The sequence below is a fragment of the Panthera tigris genome, chromosome F3 (assembly GCF_018350195.1).
Source record: "Panthera tigris isolate Pti1 chromosome F3, P.tigris_Pti1_mat1.1, whole genome shotgun sequence".
Lineage (NCBI taxonomy): Eukaryota > Metazoa > Chordata > Mammalia > Carnivora > Felidae > Panthera > Panthera tigris.
Genome location: NC_056678.1, coordinates 44,902,234 through 44,925,785, shown reverse-complemented (window position 1 = coordinate 44,925,785; position 23,552 = coordinate 44,902,234). Strand labels below are relative to the sequence as shown.

The window sequence follows — 23,552 nt, the reverse complement described above, 5'->3', positions numbered from 1 at the left end:
GCTTTAGAGATATTCTTTCTTTTTCTTTTTCTTTTTTTAAAAGTTGTATCAGTGGGGAGCCTGGGTAGCTCAGTTGGTTGAGCATCTGACTAGATTTTGGCTCAGTTCATGATCCCAGGGTCATGGGATTGAGCCCTGGGCTCCAGCTCAGCCTCTGTGCTGAGTGTGGAGCCTGTTTAAGATTCTTGCTCTCTCTCCCTTTGCCCCTCTTCCACCCATTGAGTTTGCACTCTCAAAAAAATAAAGTAATAATAATTGATTAATTAATTAAAAAATAAAAAAATAATAAATGTATCAGCATGAATTCATGAATTTTTATTTATTCAACTGTCACAATTAAATATAGTCATTATTTCTGAAGCTCAAATTATCCCAAATTTGGCTAGTGAGAGCCTCTTGAAATGAGCTCCTTATTGCCTTGTTGTACCCCATTATTCTTTGAGCATTTCTTTTCTCTTTAGTACAACATGATGTTCCAAGCTTGCTGTATACTTCCCTGCCCAATACCTGAGAGCATACATGTTTCCAAAAAGGTCTGAATCTTTTTTTTAATGTTTATTTATTTTTGAGAGAGAGAGAGAGAGAGAGAGAGAGAGAGATAGGGCATGAGTGGGTGAGGGGCAGAGAGAGAGGGAGACACAGAATCTAAAACAGGCTCCAGGCTCTGAGCTGTCAGCACGGAGCCAGACGCAGGGCTTGAACCCGTGAACCACGGGATTGTGACCTGAGTGGAGGTCAGACACTTAACCAACTGAGCCACCCAGACACCCGTGATTCTTTTTACTGGGAAATAGTGTTTAGAAGCCAACTATTGTGCCCTTGGTACTAAATAGGAATATTTTAGAATAAGAACTTGATGATAGTGACCTTCTGATAGCTTTACATATATACACATTTTTTAAATTTTTTTTTAATGTTTGTTTATTTTTGAGAGAGACAGAAATAGAATACGAGTGGGTTGGGGCAGAGAGAGGGGGAGACACAGAATCTGAAGCAGGCTCCAGGCTCTGAGCTGTCAGCCCACAGCCCAACGCAGGACGTGAACTCAGAGCGGGAAGATCATGACCTGAGCTGAAGACAGATGCTCAACCGACTGAGCCACCCAGGCGCCCCATATATATATATGTATATTTTTTAATGTATCACCGGGGCACCTGGGTGGCTCAGTCAGTGGAGCATCCAACAGGATTTTGGCTCAGGTCATGGGATCGAGCCCAGGGCTCGAGCTCTGGGCTGTGCGCTGAGTGGGGAGCCTGCTTAAGATTCTTTCTCTCTTTCCATTTGCCCCACTCTCCCCACCGAGCTCTCCTCTCTCTCACACAATAATAAATAAATAGATAGATAGATAGATAGATAATCAGCATGGATTCCTGAATTGTTATTTATTCAATTTGTCATAATTAATTCTAGGCATTGTCTTTGAAACTCAAAGTATCCCAAATTTGGCTAGTTGAGAGCCTCTTGAAACTAGCTGCTGATTGCTTTGTTATACCCCATCATTCTTTGAGCATTTCTTAAGACAACATGATGTTCCAGGCTCGCTGGGTATTTCCCTGCCCAACGCCTGTAAGCATACACCTTTCCAAAGGGGTCTGATTCCTTTTACTGGGAAATAGTGTTTAGAACCCAAGAATTGTACCATGCTGTGAAGAGAATTATGCTGAAATAGAAATGTTCAACACTGTGGAAACGTCTTTAAATGTCTTTTTGCTTGTCAGAAGACTGAAATAGAAGTGAAATTTAAAATTCATTTGCTCCTATTGGATCTTACAATTCAAGTTTAATAACACAGGGTTAAAACCTTTCTAGTACATTTTCTGTCTCTTCTCTTTACTCACATATTCTTATATTTCAATATTTGCAAAAATAATATAAAAAGTTTAATGCAAACATTACTACTACCAGGTAACCTACTGAATGAAGGTTACAATGTCTTGGCATTGATTTTGTCCCGGGATGTTCAACTCTGAATGTAAGTACTCTCTTCCAAAATGACTTCAAATAATCCTGAAGGTTTCTGAACCTTCTGGTTCACTTCCCAACTTAATACAGTTTTACATTTATTTGCATTCATATTTTAATTTTAAATCATGCTTCTTCCTCTATTAAGCTAAACTTTTTAGATATGAAAAACAGCTACATGTTTCAAAAGTCAAAGTCACGGGGTGCCTGGGTGGCGCAGTCGGTTAAGCGTCCGACTTCAGCCAGGTCACCATCTCGCGGTCCGTGAGTTCGAGCCCCGCGTCGGACTCTGGGCTGATGGCTCGGAGCCTGGAGCCTGTTTCCGATTCTGTGTCTCCCTCTCTCTCTGCCCCTCCCCCGTTCATGTTCTGTCTCTCTCTGTCCCAAAAATAAATTAAAAAACGTTGAAAAAAAAAATTAAAAAACAAAAAAAGTCAAAGTCACATGACAAGGCTCTGTGAAGAGTAAGCTTTTTCCATCATTTATCTGTTCCTCATTTAATAAAGTTATATTTTTATTAGTTTCTGTCATCCTCCCAGTGTTTATTAATCTCCTTTTTTCAATATATAGAAGGGAGGTGATTTTACACATTTATCTGTACCTTGCTGTTGTCGTATTTATTATTCTAATCTTCTCTTGACTAGCCTTCCTCAGCTCCCTGCACAGAGGCTGCCTCAGGAGCTGTGCTGCGGTAGACACTGGTCAACAGCACAGTCTGGATCAAGCGTCCCCACATGTGGCTGCGTTGGGAGCCAGAAGGGAAAAGGCTGTCTGGCACTGCCCTCCTCTGGGCTCCTCTGACCTTGGCCTTGTCGCTGGGGTGCTTGAGAAAAAAGGCCTCCTAGGTCAGAAGGGTAGGAGGAGCCCAAGTTGCGCCTGGCCCCAGGCCACGTTAGGGGCCCTTGTAAGAATCCTGGTGGCGGGCAGACACTGGGAGACCTAATCTTTGGACGCGCAGTGTGAAATCCTCCTTTGTGTAACTGTGTCAGCGAACGAGCAATTAGTATTTATTTCCTGGTGGATGGACACTCTGCCCTTAACCGTTCCCATGCGCAAAAATTAACCTAGTAGGAGCCAAGACCCCAGGTCTTTAAATCCATGCCTCCAGGGCACACAGCAGTCCCTTTCAGGGAAACCCAAAACTTCACACCTGTCAGAATTTTGAAAGATATGACTGGAAATTCGCAAAACACTGTGTAGCACATCACACTCATTACTTCAATCGTTTCTCATGGAAACCCTATGACGTAGGTACTCCATGCACATCTTTCAGAGAATTCAAGGGTTTTAGAAAGAATAAGTCGTTGGCTCAGGATCACATTGCTAGGGAGAAGCCAAGCCATAACCTGACCCTAATCTGGCTCACAGATTTTTTTTTTTTCTATTAAACAACGTGAATAATTTAGTTTTGGAAAACCCTCCCCTCCCCATATAACACCTGACCCAAAATGCAATAACGCTTTGCAAAAGTTACCTGCAGGTGGTCAAAACTATTTTAAAACAGATTGGAAGATTGTTTGTAGTGTTTTTACTCATAACAGGAGGCGCAAACCTTGGACGAGGGCGGATTCCCCGTATTGCTATCACCCCATGTAAATTTAAAACAAAAGAGAAAATTCGGAGACTTCCTAGCATGCAATTAAATGCAAAGACAAACAAAGCCCTTAAGAAAACCATTCGAGAGGGCTACGAAACGAATAAAACACAACGGTCACGTACTTCTGTGGGGCTGAATTAAACTGAAGGGAAGTCAAGACGCCCTAACGCCTACTGAGCGGCAATAGACAGAGACACCTTAGCCACCGCGGGACCCCTGCAGGCGTGCAGGAGCCAGCCAGTCGCGCAGGCGCAGGGCCGGAGCGGGAATCCGCCCCGCCTTCCCCGGGCCCCGCCCTCCCTGCTTCAGTTCCGGGTCCTGTCAGTAGGGGCGGCCGCGGTCTCGGCAGCGGCCAAAGCCGCGAAGCTGCGCGGCCCGGGTTTCCAGCCGGGCCTCTTTCCCGGCCGGGCCCCAGCATGGCTGCCCCCAGGGCTGCGGGTCGGGACGGTGCCGCGTTGTCGCGTTCCTGACGGCCCCTGGCGTCTGTGCTCTCCTTCTCTTCCCCAGGCCACTCCAGCAGACATGTTTGCCAAGGCCTTTCGGGTCAAGTCCAACACGGCCATCAAGGGGTCGGACAGGTGAGGGAGAGAAGGGCCCTGTTCCGCCCACCAGGACACCCAGCCATTTCTCCATCCCGGCTGGCCCACAGCCCTTTTGGACTAGCTCAGCCGACCCGGGGTGGAGGCCGAGGGGTCCAGCGGGGGAAGGGACCCCAGGGGACCAGGCTGGGATAGACATGTTTTGAGGGTGAAGAGGGAGAGGAGGCCTGATTTATCTCCCAGGCTATCTTTTGGATATTGTCGTTCGTTTAAAGGAAAACGTACTTCGATCGGCGCTTACTGACTGCGATCTATAGAAGGTATTGCGGAGGGCGCCAAAAAAGAGAGGAAAGAAGGAAGGAAGAAAGACAGACAGACAGGGTGCCACTCTCCTAAGAGCTTAAGTCCCTGAGGAGAAATCAGATGGGGAACCGGGAACTACAACGATGGGAGGAACAGTGTCTAGTGATTACTTCTGGCAGGAGAGACAGACAGATGGAGGGAGAGGTGAGGGAGAATTACGGGACATGTTTTGAGGAGACCTGTATCTGTTCAGACAGTGTCGCAAACGCAGATAGCACGTTGCGAATTTTGGACCCCGTGTTCTATAGTTGTCACTCTTGGTGCCCTGGTATAGCTTTTTAAGCATCGGGACAGGTTTGCCAAGCATATAGAGAAGGGAGTGGGTGCGAGGGCTAGGCATAGAGGCAGGAAGGCAGGGCTGAATTTCCAGTCAGGCTAACTTGGTTACTGCAGTTTCCCTCTTTCTTCGTAAAATGGAAAGTCTTGCCCCCAAGAATATGTGACAATAGAGGAGACATTGGATGTGAAAGAGAATAGGATGTTTTGGAAGAGTGTACGAGAGTAGGGCATCATAAAGCAGTTTTTCCTTGGCCCTTTGATTTGATAGTAAGTCCTTCCGAATCCTTTGCATTTCTCAAAATGCATCCAGGCACGATTCATACCACTCATTGGTTTGCTTTCTGCAGGAGAAAGCTTCGGGCTGATGTGATGGCTGCTTTCCCCACTCTAGGAACAGATCAGGTCTCTGTGTTGGTACCTGGAAAGGAGGAGCTCAACATTGTGAAACTGTATGCTCACAGAGGGGATGCAGTGACCGTGTACGTGAGCGGTGGTAACCCCATCCTGTTCGAAGTGGAGAAAAATCTGTATCCGACAGGTATGGCAACAGGATGGCCATTATTGTAATCCTTGCCTGGCATCCGTTTCTCCTTATTTCTTTCATTCACCTGTCTTACTCAAAACAGTAAGTGCCAAATCTCCCAGTACCATCCGTAAGAATCGTTTCGGGCCCAGTGTCCCTAGAATTGGGTCTTTCAAGGTCGAAACTTACTGCCGTAGGAGGGAGAATGAAAGGGCCAATACAGAAAGAGCGTGGTTGCCAAGAGATATTCTGAGATGAAGGAATAGTAGTTCCTAGTGGGTTAACTAGGGATGGAGCAGGGGTCTCGAAAAGGGTGGCATTTCAGAACATGTGAGAAATACATCTTAAAAGGATGACTAGCAGGATTTTCTTTAGAGACTGAAAAGATCCTGTGATGGGAAAGAAGCTGGGTTAATGAAACCACGTACCCAGCTGTCTTAGTGATGTACTCCCATCGAGATACCCCCCAGGGATTCTTCCTTCGGCTCTGTCTGGCTCTCAGGATCCTTTGGTTTCTCTCCTTGTGACAGATCTCAGACATCTAGGGTCCTTTTGTCTCTAGCTGCTGACACCTGCTTTGTCACTTGGGGCTTTTCTTGCCCTAAGCTGGGCTACAGCAGCGTAGGGCGGTCTCCTTGGGCCGCTGCTGCCCCCACCCCACTTTGCTGCTGTACGGACACGGGCGCTTTTTGATCTAAGGGTTTTTACCACTAATCACTATGAAAACAGAGGGAATACAAATAATAAACATGCGGAAATTTCCAAATTGTTTACAGGCTGGTGCCCTGTTCTTAGTCTACTTGTTTCTGAGGTCACAAATGGAATCCTCCTTGGTGTTTGTCCCCGCTTTTACCTGCTGTGCGCATTTCTGCAGCTACAATCAGGTGGAATGATGGGGCCTCCCAGTCTCAGGTGACATCCAGGTTTTTAAGAATCTACCTTCTTCATTCCAATAGCAAAGCCTGTGGGCCCACTGCCTCCCTGTTATTTCCTAAGCATACCCACAGAAGATTTCCTTAGTCACTGAGGAGAGAGCTTTAAAGACAAGAGAGTGATTACCATTTATAATTTTTAAAAATTACATTCACATGTAATTTTGTATATATGTATACTTTTTCACTTTTTAGTAGTTTTACCACCTTCACAAGTGTGGAAATTCTTGATGATACCCTAATATTTATCCTTCCATATTTCCATTTTATATGGCTGTATAATGGTATAAATATGTTTATGTGATTTGTAAGCATTTTTATGTATATTTGTAATCGCTTATATTGCGATTATGAAAAGATAAAAAGGTATATTAGAAAAAAAAAGAATCTGCCTATTTTAAGAACGAAACCCCTAGAAACCAAGGCTACACTGTATGTTAACTAACTTGAATTTAAATAAATACATTTAAATTTGAAAAAAAAAACACAAAAAGACCAGAATGAACCCTCTTTGGGCCTCATAGCCTCTTCTCTAGCTTTGAGCTGAGTTCCTTTACTGTCCCTGAATTAAAGTGGCCTTTGCGTTTGGCTTTGCCAGTGCCCCAGGGGATTGACTTTTTGGCAATAAATCTGTGTCTCTTTTTGGGCAGTGTATACCTTGTGGTCCTATCCTGACCTTCTCCCAGCTTTCACAACGTGGCCTCCGGTGCTTGAAAAACTGGTGGGGGGAGCAGGTAAGAAGATTTCCCTATATTCTGGCTATCGACTGAAACCCACTTAGGAAGGACCGACTACTCCAATAAATGTACCCGCTTCCTGCGTTCATATGGTAGAAAAATGGAATTTTTCCCCCATTTGCGTTTCATCTCTCTCTTGACTGCTTCCGTGAGGTCCCTGGGCGTCTACGACACTGTTGAAAGGCTTCAATCAGCTTTGTACTTTGTACTTCAATGAGAAAACAGTTTGTGAACTGCCATATGCTGTCCTTTAAGTCAGTAAGCTAAATTTGGGAAACCAGAATAAGATAGGTCATGGAACTGGCCTTGGTGCTTCAGTTGGACCACTAGCCCCCCTAGGGAAATGGTGTGATACTCGGGTTGCCATCTTTTAATTTTCATTATGAATAACCTAGCTGATACCTGATAAAGGTTTGTAGGTTGAATGAATGAATAAATGATGAAGTAGAACTTGGAATTGTTTAGAGGCAGAATACAGGTTGTGATGCATTTGTTTGTTTGCTACAGATTTGATGCTGCCAGGACTCGTGGTGCCCCCTGCTGGTCTGCCTCAGGTACAGAAGGGTGACCTCTGTGCCATTGCCTTGCTGGGGAACAGGTACTGTGTCAGTCCGCTGTGCCTTTGGGGGAAAAGCTTGGGTAAAACTGGGGAAGGGTTTGGGAAATGACAACTTCCCAAGCTTATGGATAAAGGATTAAAGGAAGAAAAAGCAGCTTCTTGTGGAGTGGGCCACTGGGGGATGGTAGTGAGCCTGTGGGGCTGTCTATACATGTGGGCCAAGCATAGCTGCTGCTGCTGTTTTTGTTTTTTTAGTAATTTTACATTTACACAAGAGTTACAAAGATAGTATAGAGGTATAGAGTTCTTATCCAGCTTCCTGTAATGATAACGTTTTTTTATAACCAAAGTACAGGTATCAAAACTAAGGAATTAACATTGGCACAGTCCTATGAATACAATTGTAGATTTTATTCATATTACCCCAGCTTTTCCATGAAATTTCTTTCCATTCAAGAATCCAGTCTAGGGGTTAAAGTTAAACGTCCGACTTCAGCTCACGTCAGGATCTCACGGTGCATGAGTTTGAGCCCCATGTCAGGCTCTCTGTGTTGACAGCTCAGAGCTTGGATCCTGCTACAGATTCTGTGTCTCCCTCTCTCTCTCTCTCTGCCCTTCTCCTGCTCATGCTCTGTCTGTCTCTCTCTCAAAAATTAAGATTAAAAAAAAGAAAAAGAATCTAGGATACCTTTTGCATTTAGTTGTTGGCTTCTTAGTCTCTTTGTAGCAGAATTCTCACACAGAATCGTGACACCGAGGCTTACCTTCCCAGGAAGCAACTTTATTTCTGCCGGCACCACTCAGTTGGGTTTGTACCCAAAGAACTGGACCCCGAATGTCTCGTGGTATAATTTTTTTTATACATTTTCTATTTCTTTGTCTCCCATATATGGTAACACACACAAACACGTAGTCTAATTAAGTAGTCTTCGTTTACAAGGTCATGAGGGATGTTGTCACATAGGCACATAGCCAGGTTACCTTAAAGTTTTTTTGTTTTGTTTTTTGTTTTTTCTTTCTTTTTTCTCTTTTTTTCTCTCCTTAGGGAGAGAAACATTTCCACCTTTGATGCTCAGACTTCTCTATTTTGTTTCATAGAGCATCATCTTGGTTTAGAGGTTTATATATTTAAAAAAAATTTTTTTTAATATTTATTTATTTTTGAGATAGAGACAGAGCACAAGCTGGGGAGGGTAGAGAGAGAGGGAGACACAGAATCCGAAGCAGGCTTCAGGCTCTGAGTTGTCACCACAGAACCCGACGCGGGCCCAAACCCATGAACCATGAGATCATGATCCGAGCCGAAGTCAGATGCTCAACTGACTGAGTCACCCAGGCTCCCCAAGAGGTTTATATTTTTATAACATTATTACATGAGTGGCCGTCCTTTTTTGTTTTTAAAATTTTTTAATGTTTATTAATTTTTGAGAGAGAGAGACAGAGCATGAAGAGGAGAGGGAGACACAGAATCCGAAGCAGGCTCCAGGCTCTGAGCTGTCAGCATAGAGCCCAACGCAGGGCTTGAAATGACAAATTGCGAGATCATGACCTGAGCCAAAGTCAGTCACTTAACCGACTGAGTCACCCAGGCGCCCCCCCCTGCTTTTCTTCTTCTTCTTCTTGTTTTTTTTTTTTTTGAGTGGCTGTCCTTTTTAAATCATGGCCTCAGTGAGACTGGAGACGGACCGTACAACCAAGGGAACTAAGCAGGGTAAGGTTAAGCACCCTCCCAAAATTAGGAGGATAATTCCCATGAGGGTTTTGAATCTCCTGAGAGTTGAAAACCATCCTCCAAATAACTCCCCGGGGTCCCAACCTTTCCAGATCCGAACTGGGACATGAGTAACCTTTCTCATTGATCTGTGATCTCCTCTGTGACTTTCCTCTCATCATCTGTCTGTAGGCAGCAGTTCCTCAGGGTAAATTTTTCACAAACACCTCCCTCAGAAGCAAGCAGGTAGATAGATGGCATTTGATAGATGGCATTGCACATTTTGGTTTGCTGCTTGGCTAGTAAGTTAAGAGCTCTGGCATTTTCATTGGTTATAATTTCTACAACTGCTTGCAGTCTGATTATGTGGTTTAGCACATAAATAGGAGTGTGGTAGCCCCAAGACCCATCCTCTGCCCAGGTGGCAGGGCCGTAATATTGGATTATATGCTCAGGAGGCCATTTATCATCTTTTTAATTACCAATCTGTAAGGCACCCTGCTTCCTTTTAGTCTCCTTGTGTCCATACACTTGGGCTCCCAAATGTTTCCCTCTGGCAAGTGGGATCAGGAAGACATGGACGAATAGTTTCCAGCACATATGACCCTGACCAGACTAGGGAGGTACTATATAGGCGCTCCTTTTTCACATCTAGTGTAGTCCCCCTGGGGCCCACCATTTGATGGCTGCGTTGACATTGTCTTCAGCCTCTTGGAGATGAGAGAAGTTAGATAAGCGGTGGGGATCTGGCTTACGGTGATCTGGGGTTCCCCAACATTGGTTTTTTTGGGCATTTGAGTTATAAAATCTTTGGCCTAGGCATGTTAAGTTTTTAACAGATGGTGATGAATTTTTTCCCCACTAGACAAGACAGTCTTTCCCAATAATTGAGCTTTTGGGAAGCCAAACCCCGGTAGTAGGACTGGGGTATTTTGTTTTACTGTAAGGTTTGTGGGGATCTGATTTTCTAGTCTCTCATGGCCATTGTTTCCCAGCATTGGTACCATCAAAGTATCCTATCCACAAAAGGAAGGTGAGTGTTAACAGAAACCTCTCCCCACATTTCCAGCTGGCCGGGGTGGCCTCGGCCAATCCTATGGCAGAGTAGAGAAAGAATCACAATAATAGTGAGAAACAGGACATGACAGTGCATCACAGTAAGGAAATAGATCTGGAAAATAAGGACAGTCTTTTGTTTCACCAAACCATCGATTCCTTAAGCTTCTGCTGTGTGTAGATTAGTCAGCTTCCAGAGTGACTAAAGCAGGGCTGCAGTCTCCCCAAGCCTCTGGAGTTGCAGATATCTTCTTCTGTATGGTCAGCTTGTATGGCGTTGAAGGCCCAGGAATGCATTCCCAGTTTCGAGATGCCAGCTTTTCTCTGCTGTAGTGAATCCAGGGACCCACTTTGGCCACTTTTACTGTAATAGGGGTGGACAAAATAACAGTGAATGGGCCCCTCCAGAGGGGGCTTTAGGGGTTGGACATTTCACTCCTTTATCCATACTGCATCTCCTGGTTTAAAGGGGTGAGCATCTGTGTTCAGATTCACAGGTAATATCCCTGACCCAGTGGTGTAAGGTGGTTAGGGTAGAGCCGAGGGCCCACATCTGTTGTCTTAGTGTTAGATTGTCTACCTCATTTAGATCTCCTCTTATGCCCTTGATAATGGGGGGAGGGCACCCATAAAGGATTTCATAAAGGGAGAACCCCATCTGCTTCTTTTGCCTCCCACCTGCAGCTGCAGTCTGCCTCCCTGAAGGTCCTTTATCTCTCCCTACCTAATGTCAACCCTTTCCCTATTTATTTCTTCCCTGAAGTGGGGCCTGTAACTGCTGTTAGGAAACAGGGACGATGACCGTTCCGGCTTCTTTAAGCTGATAAGGGATGGTGTGGGGGTACAGCTGTTAGTCTACCCAAGAGTCGGTTGAGTGGCCCACAGTATGGTTTTACAGGAAGGCTGGCAGGCATGAGGTAGCATAAACATTAGTGGACATAAAGAGAAAAACACAAAGTAAAGATTATACTGACCGACAAGATAGTATCTTAAGATAATGTCTACGGTTTCCAAACCTGTCAAACAGTCTAGGAGAGACCCTGCCTTTGTAAACAACGTATGTCAGGGACTCTCTTATAACCCAGGTGATGGAGGAGCAGGAGCAGTTAGTCATTATGGCAGCTCTATTTTTAAGAGTTCGGCCCTAACTTCATTTAAAAATTTTTTAAAGCTTCTAATGCTTGTGAGGTGTTCTTTAGAGTTTTGCTGAGTATAAGCAGTTTGCTTTATTTTGAGGTGTAAAACTTCCAAGAGCCAGGAGTTCTAGAGAAAGAGTCGAGGCAGCCATTTACCATGATTAATTTGTAAATTTTTAGGTAAGCCAAACCTGGATATTATTTTATAAAGCAGAATTTGTATTACTTTTTGTGCCTTTCCTGTCTTGGAGGGGAAGACCTTTACCAATTAGTAAAAGTATTGAAACCTAATTGTCAGTCCTTTCTGGATAGCCTCCAGTTTCTTGATTGTCTGGGAGAGCAAGTTTATGGTTGAAAGGATTGGTTTTTTTTTTTGGTTTTTTTTGTTTTTTTATTTTTTTTTTTCAACGTTTTTTATTTATTTTTGGGACAGAGAGAGACAGAGCATGAACGGGGGAGGGGCAGAGAGAGAGGGAGACACAGAATCGGAAACAGGCTCCAGGCTCCGAGCCATCAGCCCAGAGCCTGACGCGGGGCTCGAACTCACAGACCGCGAGATCGTGACCTGGCTGAAGTCGGACGCTTAACCGACTGCGCCACCCAGGCGCCCCGAAAGGATTGTTTTTAAGACATACCTCACAGGCTGCTACCACTTGCAGAACTGTCCTTGACAAATTGTTTTCCAGTAAACACCCTTTAGGCCATTTGATTAAATTTTGTCCCTTCCTAAAAGAAAGGTCTGATCCTGTGTTTTTTTTTTTTTTTTTTTAACGTTTATTTATTTTTGAGACAGAGAGAGACAGAGCATGAACAGGGGAGGGTCAGAGAGAGAGGGAGACACAGAATCTGAAACAGGCTCCAGGCTCTGAGCTGTCAGCACAGAGCCCGACGCGGGGCTCAAACTCACGGACCGCGAGATCATGACCTGAGCCAAAGTCGGACGCTTAACCAACTGAGCCACCCAGGCGCCCCTGATCCTGTGTTTTAATGATCTTTTAGCTCTGTGAGTTTGGTAATAGTAATGACTCTGCTCTGTTTATAATCATTCCAAGGGCTGGAGACAGTGTCTAGGAGTCAGACCCCAGTTTATTATTTTTTCGGGAGAGTAGATGGGATTGAGTTTCCTTTAATACTTGATATAGCAGGCAAACTGTTTTCCTGAACCTGGTATCTGCAGCCTACAATATCCAGTAACTTCTAAAAACTCACATAATTGTGTCTCTGTCCTGGAGTTACCCAAGGCTCTGAGTTTCTGATAGACAGTTGGTTTAGGGGAGCTACCTTGAAGAGCCCCAGGCCCCACTTAGTCCCTTCCAGGGACATTAGTTATCTGAGCCCTCACAGATAGAGGTCCCTGAGGACATTCGGATCTCCACTGATTGTCTCCACATAAGGGGCATGGCTTATAGGGTTTTCATTTTGGTTGTCCCCTCTGAGGACATTCTCCTTTTAGTGCTCTGAACGGGCATATAAATGGCACTTGGTGCCAGGACCTTGGGAAGTCCGGTCTGACATAGTACATAAGGCCACAACTAAGGTCTCAGATTATTTTTTTTTAAGCTTCCTTTTCTGTTTGTTGTTTTGTTTTGTTTTTTTATTCTTATTCTCCTTTGATCTTGGTTGTAATATACCCAATTGGCAGCTCATCAGAGCTCCTCCAGGGTCCCTTCAAAGGCCAACAGCCGATTTTTGCATCTTCTCTGAATATCTAGGGCTGCTTGAGTGACAAAATGTCCTTTAAAATCATCTCAGCCTTAGGGGTGTCAGGGGAGATGGCCATATATTTAATGAGAGCCTCCCTCAACCTCTTCAGGAAGGCCATCAGGCTCTCATTTTGTGTTTGTAAGATAGTGACTAATTTAGCATAATTTAAGGGCCAAATCTTAGATTTCCTTAATTTTTTTTTTCAAAACATGTCTCATTAAGAGTCTGGTTTAACAAAAGCATTATATCTTTCCAGATCAACACCGAAACATACATAATATTCTGAATGGCCTTTATGTACTTAACGATCAGAAAATTTACCTAGATCTCCTTTTATGTGTCTTAAACCTTGTAACATAAAGGTTTTTTCTTCTGGCATTCTAGCTTGTTATAAGGGATACATGCCTGTTACAGGGAGGGCCTGGATAAGGTGGGTAGCAGGGAGCAGAATTGTATTTTTTGTTTTTTACAGATTGAGAACCCGAGGAGGAGGAGGAGGAGGAGGAGGAGGAGGTTGAGGTGGGAGACTTCCCTTCCTCCTTCTCTAGGTCTGTTTTGGCCCAAATACAATGAACATAGGGGAATTCTCCCCATTTCCCTTCACATTTGCAAAACAAGTCCAATTGTAGGATAGTAATGTCATTGATATTTCCCTCTGGTGGCCAGGTTCCCTCTTCCAGTTTGTTTTGGGGCCAAGCCTTTGTGCAAAAGAAAATGAATCATAATGCATTCCAAAGGAGTAATGCCCTTGGTTGGGGAATTACCCATTTATAGGAAAGAGGAAGAAAGTTGTCCCTTATCTCAATTTCCTATAGCTGGCCAGGAGAAACCTCATCTCCTGGCCCTGGGTTCTGGCTGGCTATGCAACTGGCAGCCAAAAGCCCTGTCAGTCTCGCAAGGTGCTGAGAGTAGTCATTCTTACCCGGGGTTGACCCTACCTCCCAAGAGCTGACCTGGTCTTTCCTGTTTTGTTTTGTTTTGTTTTGTTTTGTTTTGTTTTGTTTTGTTTTGTTTTGTTTTTACCCCTCCGTTTCCCACCTGCAGGACCTTTGGGGTATGGACTGTGACCAAGCAAGACTTTCCTGGTTGTCATAATATGCACTAATTTTATTTTGGCCCAACAGTAACTTACATATTGATTATTGGCCATTGAGGGAAGGGGTTAAAGAGCCAAAGTCAAGGTCTATTCCCCTGCTGTTTTCAACAATGCCCACATAAATATGTTTCAGCCATGTGGATATCCGTTTTCAGCATACAATGGACTAAGGTTAGTAAAATGGCTCCCACATATCTTAGTAAAAGCCCTTCATATATCATCCCTCCCTCATATGGCATGGGCATCCAGTCCTCTGCTGACCAGGAACAACAGAAATGTGGAGGATTTGGAGGCCGGCACGAAGGGTATTGACATCATGTTCCCAGCCTTTGGAACAAAGGAGGGGGAGTTTTAATCTTAACCCAGTATACTTTTAAAATCCTTTTATTGTAACCTTAGTGCATCCTGACCACACATAAAATTTCTGTGTGAAGATTTTCTTCATGAACCTTCTACAACCTTTCTTTGCGTTTAGATTTTATCCCAAGCCATTTCTCTCCAAATAACCAGTCTCATTTAGGACAAAATTACTTTTTTTTTTTTTTTACCTTTAACAAAAATATCTTTCCATTTCTTATATCTTTCTTTCATATCTCCTACTTTTCTACATACAGAGTTGCTTTTCTTATTTTTATCGGTTTTAATTACATTTAGCAGAATTTTAACTCTTTGAAACCTTAGTCTCCAGTGAAAACTAAGTGGTAACTAACTGTGTACTTTATGTTACATCAGAATTTTTTTAGATGGCAAACTTAAGAATCCATTAATCATAAAGCATGTTTTCCCACAGATCCAAATATCTTTAGTTTCTCTGTGACAAGTCAGAAGCACAAACCTACGTCTAGTAATTAGTGCTTTAGCCTCTTATCTCGTTAGCTATCTAATGAATTCAATCTCAATTTATCATGCAAGCAAAACTTTAATGTTTTAGGTTACCAATGACTTTGAAAGCTATCTTAACAATTACCCATGAAAACTTTGAGACAGACAAAATTAACCATCATTTTAAGTCACCTTTTTGCTGACAAATTGCAACAGAGATAACAGTTTATTTGACCTTTAGAAAACCTTAGGTAGAAAAAAGTTTTATATATTTACTGCTGATAATTCTAAAGAGTCGTCTGTTTTAAACCAACAAACTTAAATCCATTTAAATACTAAATATGTTCCATCTGTGTCCATTTAAAAGTGAATCAATCTGTTCCCCATTGTCTATTTTTACCTGGGGCACCGGTGGGGAAATATGAAGTGTGTGGTCTTTGCTCCAAGACCTCTAGGATGGGAGAAAGGGCTGATGGTGCCTGAGGCATTGAGGAGCCAGTTATGCAGGCTGCCCCCCAGGTGGTGTGGAAAAGGAGGGGGAAGGGAAGGCAGAAGAGGAGAGGTATGAGCAGAAGGCACAGAAAGAGAATTCCCAGTTTTAAATCTTATCAGCTCAGACAGAGAAGCAGACTCCAGGTTTCTTTTGTTTTGTTTTGTTTTCCACTAGTGGAATTAGGCAGTCTGTGTCAGTCCAGAGAAGATAGGGAATTTCCCCAAAATAAAAGTAGTTTCGGCAGCTTCTTGGGAATATTCCTTAAAGTCCCCGTTCTGAGATAGAATAACCAGAGACAGTTGGCTCTAATTATCATAGTCATTGACCCAGGAAATGAACGAGAGACAAGTCCCCACACACACTCACACAGCAACTCCAACCTGCTGCCCAGTGCCCAACACCTTAGAGTTGCAGCTTCATTCTTTGTCCCTTGTAGAACTACTATGGCAACTCTGGGAGATGATCAGGTTCCCCTTCTGCCTCTTAAGGGCAAGTATGCCTAAACAAACCCAGGTTATTACCAGTCTGACAAGGAGTGCTCCCTGAGCTGGTTCCTGGGCCTCATTGGTTTCATTGGCACACACGGGGTCCTTGCCTCGGCATGCTGGGAGGGCTGGTCTCCTGCGGATCAAGCAGTCCACTGGCGCCAGGGGAGGCCGCCTTTGCTGGTGCCCTGAGGTTTGTATCCCCAGTGACGAAGGAGGTGGAAACGCACCATCAGATCCCGGACGAGCCCCCAAGTAATATAGCAGAATTCTCACACGGAGTCATGACACCGAGGCTTTTCTTTCCAGGAAGCAACTTTATTCCTACCAGTACCGCTCAGTTAGGTTCATACCTGAAGAATTGAGCCCTGAAGATCATGGCATAGTTTTTTATATATTTTCTATTTCTTTGTCTTCCATGTATGGTGACACACACAAACATGTAGTCTGATTAAGTAGTCTCAGTTTACAAGGTCATGATGTTGTCACGTAGGTGCATAGCCAGATTACCTGAAGTGGTTTTTTTCCCCTCTCTTTTTTTCTCTCCTTAGGGAGGGGACCCTACCACATCTTGTCTGTGACATTTTCTTGGTCTTTCTTTCATTGTCTTAACACCTTTTTCCCCATCATCTACGTCATCATTCTCTCTCTTAATTCTTTTTTTTTTTTAATCATTTATTTTTCAGAGAACGCAATGGGGGAGGGATAGAGAGAGAGTGAATCCCAAGCAGGCTCTATGCTGTCAGCACAGAGCCCCATATAGGGCTCAATCCTATAACCCTGGGATCATGACCTGAGCCGAAACCCAGAGTGGGAAGCTTAACTGACTGAGCCACGCAGATGCCCCAATAGCTTTATTGAGATATAGTTTACCTACTCTAAAATTCACCAATTCCAAATGTACAATTCAGTGATTTGTAGTGTATTTTTATAGAGTCGTTCAGCCATCACCCCACGGCTTCTTTTTAAAAATAAATTAGGGAATATTCATATGAATAGTTCAGAAAAATTCTTTTCTCCTAGAAGTAACTGTATCATTTGATGCATACATCCTTGTCAGCCTTCTTGAATGTGTGTATATATGTGCATATAAAAATGTACGATTTTGGTGTGTAGGTTAAAAATACAACCAAATGGAATTACACTTTATCTGTATTGTTTTTTCACTTAAGATCATGGGGACATTTTCCAGGTCAGCAAGCTCAGGGACGCTGAGCGTTCTTACCTGCTATATGGTGATGGAAGAGGTCCTCTCCGAGTGGACCTTGTGGTCGCCTCCAGTGTGTCTTCATCACAAACAGTATCTTACTGACGCCTCTAGGGAGAGTGTGTCTTCCTACACTCCCACCAACACTGGATACAATCCGTTGTTCTTCCTTGTGGCATCTTGAGTGAAACATACCTCATTTTTCTCATTGCTTCTTTGAGAGAGAAAGAGAGATTGTAGGCATGGGAGGGGTCAGCGTTGAAAGATCTTACTGTTGCTACTCATGTTCTCCTGTTTTCCTTGAACCTTTTGGAACCAAGACCTGGAAAGGTTTCCTTCCTTGTTTACCTGTTGCACAACTTGCAGTTGAAAAGGACGGTGGTGTCACTGGTTTTCCCCCGGGATTCTATCCAAGATGGGAGAAAACTACAGAAACGTGTATTTGGCCTGCTCAATTTGGCCTTTAAAACGTCTGTGGGGATGTAGCTTTAGATGGTTTGTGGCAGAGAATGAGGGTATGAAGGGGGGTTTATTAAAAATATGAAGCATGTTCGAGATTGAAGTTTTTGAGCCATCGGCCCTTCCAGAGGTAGAAGAAAAAGATCCCTCTTTTTGGAACTGAGAGAGAAGCCAGCTTCAAAGTTTCTGTGGCAGTAATTGATTGACCTGTGGGCACAGTAAGTGGAGCCACCAGCTTAGCAAACGTTTTTCTTAAGTTCAGGTGTTGGGAACTCTGCCCTTGAATCTCCTCCCTTGTGCCCAGGTGACCTTGGCCAGGCTTGTCTGTTCTCTGTGATCCTGTCGGGCAGCAGACCTTACAGGCAGTGTGTGGGAAATGCTTAAGGACTGGGCTGGCACACGTGTCCCATTTGGGCTTTGGAAGTGTATGTAGTTACTGTGAAAGAGATTGTTTTTGATAATCACTGGACTCACTCAGTTCTTAGTAGATGGTTACAAGGAGCGAGCCCTGTAATAAAGAGCCAGCTTAGAAGGAACCTCCCCAGTTAGTTCCACTGTTCCTCTCTTCTCTCTTCCCTGTGGCCTCCCTTGGCCTAATTTATGGCATACGAATGGCCTTCCTTTTGAATCTCTGCATAGGATGGCTATGCCTTTAAGGTAAGGGAGGTCATTTATATTTTTGGAATTAAATGGAGGGAATTTTTTTTTTTTGAAAGGGAGAGAGGGAGGGAGAGAGTCTTAAGGAGGCTCCACACCCAGCACATAGCCAACATGGGCCTTGATCTCACAACCGTGAGATCATAACAAAGGTAACTTTAAATATGCTTGCAAGTCATGCCTGGGTTTGATTCATAATAGGGATAAAACAAACAGTGATGACATCAGCAGAGTAGTTACTTAGAAGGGGCATGTTGGTCAAGGGATTTTTGAAAGTCCTATTTAGAGTTAATCTGAAGAACACTGAGACCTGACTGAGTTTACTCCTGTGATGCGGGTGGTTGCTTCCAGTTTGCAAACGCGGTGCTCTTAGCATATGTGTGGAGAGATAGTCCTGACATGTGCCCTCCTGTGAGACTTTCCCTGACGTGTGTGTCTGGCTTCCTCCCTCTCAGAGCCCCCGTTGCCGTCGGAGTTGCTGCCATGTCCACAGCCGAGATGCTCACTTCAGGCTTGAAGGGAAGGGGCTTCTCTGTGCTCCACACCTACCAGGACCACTTATGGTGGGTTCCGTGTTCCTTCTGTCAGAGAGATGGCTGGCTGGGGGGATAGAGCACAGGGCCTACATTCACAAATGAGAGCCTGGGTCCCTGCCACATCCTTCTGCAAGTTGCTGGTCCAGATATTAATTTCTTTGCTAGTGTGGAAAGGAAAAATGGATGGATGGATGGATGGATGGATGGATGGATGGATTGGTTTAATTTTTTTTGTTCTTGTTCAGAGAAAAATTGCAGAGAACTTTGATTATCTTCCAGGTGGATTGTAGAATCCTGGGCCTAGAAGAAGGCCTTACAGGCTCTCTGCTCTGCCTTTCAGTACAGGGATATTCTTGTTTTATATGGCTTTAATCAGTGTGGTTCTATCTGCCACACACATTTAGGCATCTTATTGCCTACAGTGAGTGCGCCGGTGTTCTCGCTTATGATTCCAGATCAAAGCAGAGTAGACCTTCAGGCACCACAGTCATGACCTGATTAGTTTTTTTGTTCAGATTTCCCATTTCCAATCTCCCTATTGTGGAAGTTACGTTTTCTCACCATAACACTTGCTTTCTCAGGCCATGTACCAGTTTATTTTCTGGTTATTTTCTTGTCATTTTTACCAAAACAGTAATAGTACTTTTCTCAAAAGCACTCTACCTGGTCTTTAGGCTGGGTGATGTGGCCTGTTGGCATAGACACATCCTTACATCTTCAGCCCAGCGTCGGAGTCCCTCATTTGATAAGAATTGGCCGAAGCCTGCTGTGCTGCAGGTACACCCCGTTGGCCTGTGTGCCAGCGGATATGTGAGGGCTGCTTCCGGATGTTCTCCAGGCACCTGCTGTTCTGTCAGTGTGAGCAGGGCCGTCGGGGTCACACTGCTAATTGTTTTACCAGCAGCGGCTCCGTTCCCCTTGCCCACGTTTTAAAAAATTTGTGTACTTAGCAGAACAGCCTAAATGTAGAGTCCGGCCTCACTATTAACACTACTACGAGACGTGCTGCAACCCTTAGTTAGAACTGAGTTTGCTTTCTGTGATCTTGCTCCACGTGCTCTGTACGAGGTGTTGCTTTTTTCCCTGTCTTCCCGAGACTCGGTGGCATAAAGCCACGTAATCTCCATGCTGCAGGTTAGATTGCACCCTGACATCACAGGGAAGCAACTGATTCTGCAGTTGTGGAGCAGGCCAGGTGTTTGTTCCTTGACAAGTACTCTGAGCCCTGGATTTGTATTTCCCCACACTGGTACTGCAGGTACCTGCGCATCTTCCTGTTTATTTAATTCAAAATGTTTTATTTTTTTATTTTTATTTTTTTTATTTTTTAATGCTTATTTATTTTTGAGACAGAGAGACAGAGCATGAATGGGGGAGGGGCAGAGAGAGGGAGACACAGAATCGGAAGCAGGCTCCAGGCTCTGAGCCATCAGACCAGAGCCCGACGCGGGGCTCGAACTCACGGACCGCGAGATCGTGACCTGAGCTGAAGTTGGACACTCAACCGACTGAGCCACCCAGGCGCCCCCAAAATGTTTTATTGTTAACTCATGTGAAGGGGATACTGTTGGGGGCTTCTCTTTTAACTACTTTTTCTTTGATCTGTCCTTGTCCCCAGATGTATATTAGTGACATTATTATTCCTTTGGGCCAGGGAGGAAGCAAGAATTACCCTCCCCATTTGAGAGATGAGGAAACTGAGGCAGGGGTTTTTCTGGGCCCAGAATTAGAAATACAGTTTATTTTATTTTATTTTATTTTATTTTATTTTATTTTATTTTAGAGAGTGTGAGCGCACGCAAGTTGGGGAAAGGGACAGAGGGAGAGACAGAGAGAGAGAGAGAATCTTAAGCAGGCTCCATGCTGAATATGGAGCCTGACACGGGGCTCAATTCTACGACCCTAGAATCACGATCCGAGTGGAAATCAAAAGCCGGATGCTCAACCAGTGGAGCCCCCCCAGGTGCCCTGGAAATAGAGTTTAGATGGGAGCTCAGACTCTCTGCTCTCTCCTGGACACCACTGCCATGGCTCCTCCTCTCTCTGGACTCCCAGCTGACCCTGAGTAGGACTGGAGAATATCGTGGCTGCTGCTTGCCGTTTCTGACATGCGATTTTTCCAGGCGATCTGGAGACAAGTCTTCTCCACCTTCCCTTGCTCCACTGGCCCTGGATCCCCCAGATCTCAGTGAAGAGAAGGAGTCTGTCCAGGCAGACCCCACCCTGCAGGGAGACCTGAGGCGCCTGACCCTGGAGGGAGAGGAGGAGAATGGGGAGGTTCAGCGGATGTGTGAGGAGAAGTCCCTATCAGAAGCCTCGGAAGACCCCAGTGTCAGGGGCCTGAACCCAGACCCCACAGACAGCAAGACCCTTCAAGGTATAGCTCTGGGAGTAGAAGGACCCACTTCCTGTCAGTTTAGGAAACGTGCTTTGCTATGCTTCTGACTAGAGCAGCTCTAGGAGAACAGGAAAGTCCTTGTTTTGGTGAGGGTAGTTCAGCAGCCCTTTGACATCTGACCTGGAGTCTCTTTCACACCAGTCATGTTTCCCTGGTGCCGGTCTGTCCTGGCACTTGGACTGTTTCCAGCCCCAGAGGCTTCCACGGTTTTTTTAGGCTCTGACTTCTCTGTCAGAGAAGCACTTGCTCCTGGCTGGGTGGGACTTTGTGGCTAGACCTCTTCTCTGCCGTCTGCCCTCTTGAAAGGCTCAGTACTCAGAAGCTGCACTGCCCAGGATGGGTTCCTTCCAGGGCTAAGGGGGTGAGGCAGGGGTGGGGCTGGGTGGGGATTGTACTACACTAGGCATTCTGTATCCGTCAGAAAAATGTGGTTCTTGTCTTTTCCTTGCAGAACAAATGGATGAACTGGTACAGCGATGCTTCTTGCATGCTTTAAAATGCCAAGTCAGAAAAGCTGACCTCCCTTTACTCACCAGCACGTTCCTTGGCAGCCACATGTTGTCCTGCTGGTATGGAAGGCGTGGTGGGGGCTGGCGGCCGGGGCGAGGGCTCTCTCTTGTCCCTTGGTGGTATGTCAGGACAGGGCTGTGGGAGAATTGGTTGAGGGACATGCTCTGGAGAGAGTGGAGTGGAGGGTTGATCTGGCAAATGAATTTGGTCCTGAGTGTTGAACACTTCAGTTTTAGCGAGCAAAAGGATGTTGATTCGGGTTAAAATTCCCCATATTCTCCGAGCATTGCCTCAGCTATGGTGATTCCGGGCTGTCTCATGAATCGGGCAGCCTGTCCTATTCAGGAAGAGCCCCCCCCCCCCCCCCCCCCCCCCCGGAGCCTCTCAGTCAGGAGGCTTCATTTGGATTGTACAGCCCCTTCACAGGTTACTTTCAAAGTAGGTGGGCCTGGTTACATTGTGTCAGGAGGAAGAATCCATGTGAGCCCCCCCACACCCTGAACACAGGGGCCAGGAGACAGGATCACATGTAGAGAGAACCTGGACTTTGAAAACAGACATCTCGGCTTAAATGCCAGCTCCCAGGGTTTTGGAACAAGGTGTATTTGAACTTGTTATGGAGCTTCTCTGAACCCTCATTTCCAGCGCTTGTAGGATTGTTGTCAAAGTTAAATAGCCTGACATTTAATAAGCACCCAGTAAATATCAGATCAGATGGTTTGCTCACTGATTTTTACACTCAGACTAACTTTTCTTTTTTGAGAATTTTACCGTGTTTTTTAAAGTGTGGTTTTAATGTGATTCTCTTCCTGTTTACATGTGGGCTTCTTTAAGGCATCCTATATGAGTGTGGGGTCAGAGTGTGTGGTAATTTGTCCTGTTCTTGCTGGGTTGTGAGTAACTGGGAAAGAGGTCCTAGAGTCTTCTCTAGGATAGAGGTTCTTAACCTGGGAGGGGTTCTAGAAGGGCTCTCTGTGTATCCCACTGCTGTTGCTTGTCACATTTTGAGAAAAATGTAAGTTCTGAGAACAGGGACTGATTATGATTTTCTCAGGACCATCCCACCCCAAAATTAACAGCTGTAGGGTAGGGGTCAGCAAACTCTTTCTATAAAGTGCCAGATAGTAAATATTTTAGACTTTGCAGACCAGACAGTCACTATTGCAGCTACTCGGCTCTACCCTTTCAGTGACAGTAGTGAAGGGATGTGGCCAGATATGGCCGACAGCACGTAGTTTGCCAAATCCTGTCCTGGGCCCAGTTGCCTCAGTGAGCTTGGTGTTGGAAAGGTTCTCCTTGAGGTGAATCTTTGGAGACCACAGAAGGTGGTCTAGTTTGAGAGAACTCTAAAGCCATATCCAGTATGGTAGCCACCAGCCATATGCGGCTATTTAAATTGAAACTAGTTAAAATTAAATAACATTTAGAATGTAGTTCCTCAGTCCCGTGAGTTGCATTTTAAGGGCTTAATAGCCACATGTGGCTAGTGGCTACCATATTGGATAGACAGACAGAGAACGCTCCATATTTACAGAAAGGTCTGACGGATAGCAGTGATCTAGAGTGTCCTAAAGTCGGTATCCCTCTCTGATGCCACCACTGGTCAGAGTCTGGAACAGCGGCTTCTACCTGAATGTGGAGGGGGATGGCTGAGGAACAATGTCCCCCTCTCAGGACCGGGCAGCTCCCACCACAGTTCTTCTGTTAGCTTAACTTGCCTTTTCCATCTGCCACCAGCCCTGAAGGACGACAGCTGGACATCAAGAAGTCCAGCTACAAAAAGGTAAGCAG

General features: G+C 44.9%; 1 protein-coding gene across 3 annotated transcripts in view; it reads left to right on the top strand.

Annotated features, from left to right (window-relative positions):
- Positions 1-3,866: 3,866 nt before the first annotated feature.
- Positions 3,867-23,552, top strand: part of EIF2D (eukaryotic translation initiation factor 2D) — a 29,282-nt gene continuing 9,596 nt past the window's right edge. For all 3 annotated transcript variants that reach the window (XM_042975897.1, XM_042975896.1, XM_042975895.1), the window contains exons 1-8: positions 3,867-4,137; positions 5,088-5,278; positions 6,846-6,929; positions 7,440-7,530; positions 18,773-18,880; positions 20,977-21,230; positions 21,703-21,820; positions 23,499-23,544. In XM_042975897.1, the coding sequence (XP_042831831.1) occupies positions 4,082-4,137; positions 5,088-5,278; positions 6,846-6,929; positions 7,440-7,530; positions 18,773-18,880; positions 20,977-21,230; positions 21,703-21,820; positions 23,499-23,544 (948 nt within the window). In that variant the 5' untranslated portion in view covers positions 3,867-4,081. The remainder of the gene's footprint in view (positions 4,138-5,087; positions 5,279-6,845; positions 6,930-7,439; positions 7,531-18,772; positions 18,881-20,976; positions 21,231-21,702; positions 21,821-23,498; positions 23,545-23,552) is intronic.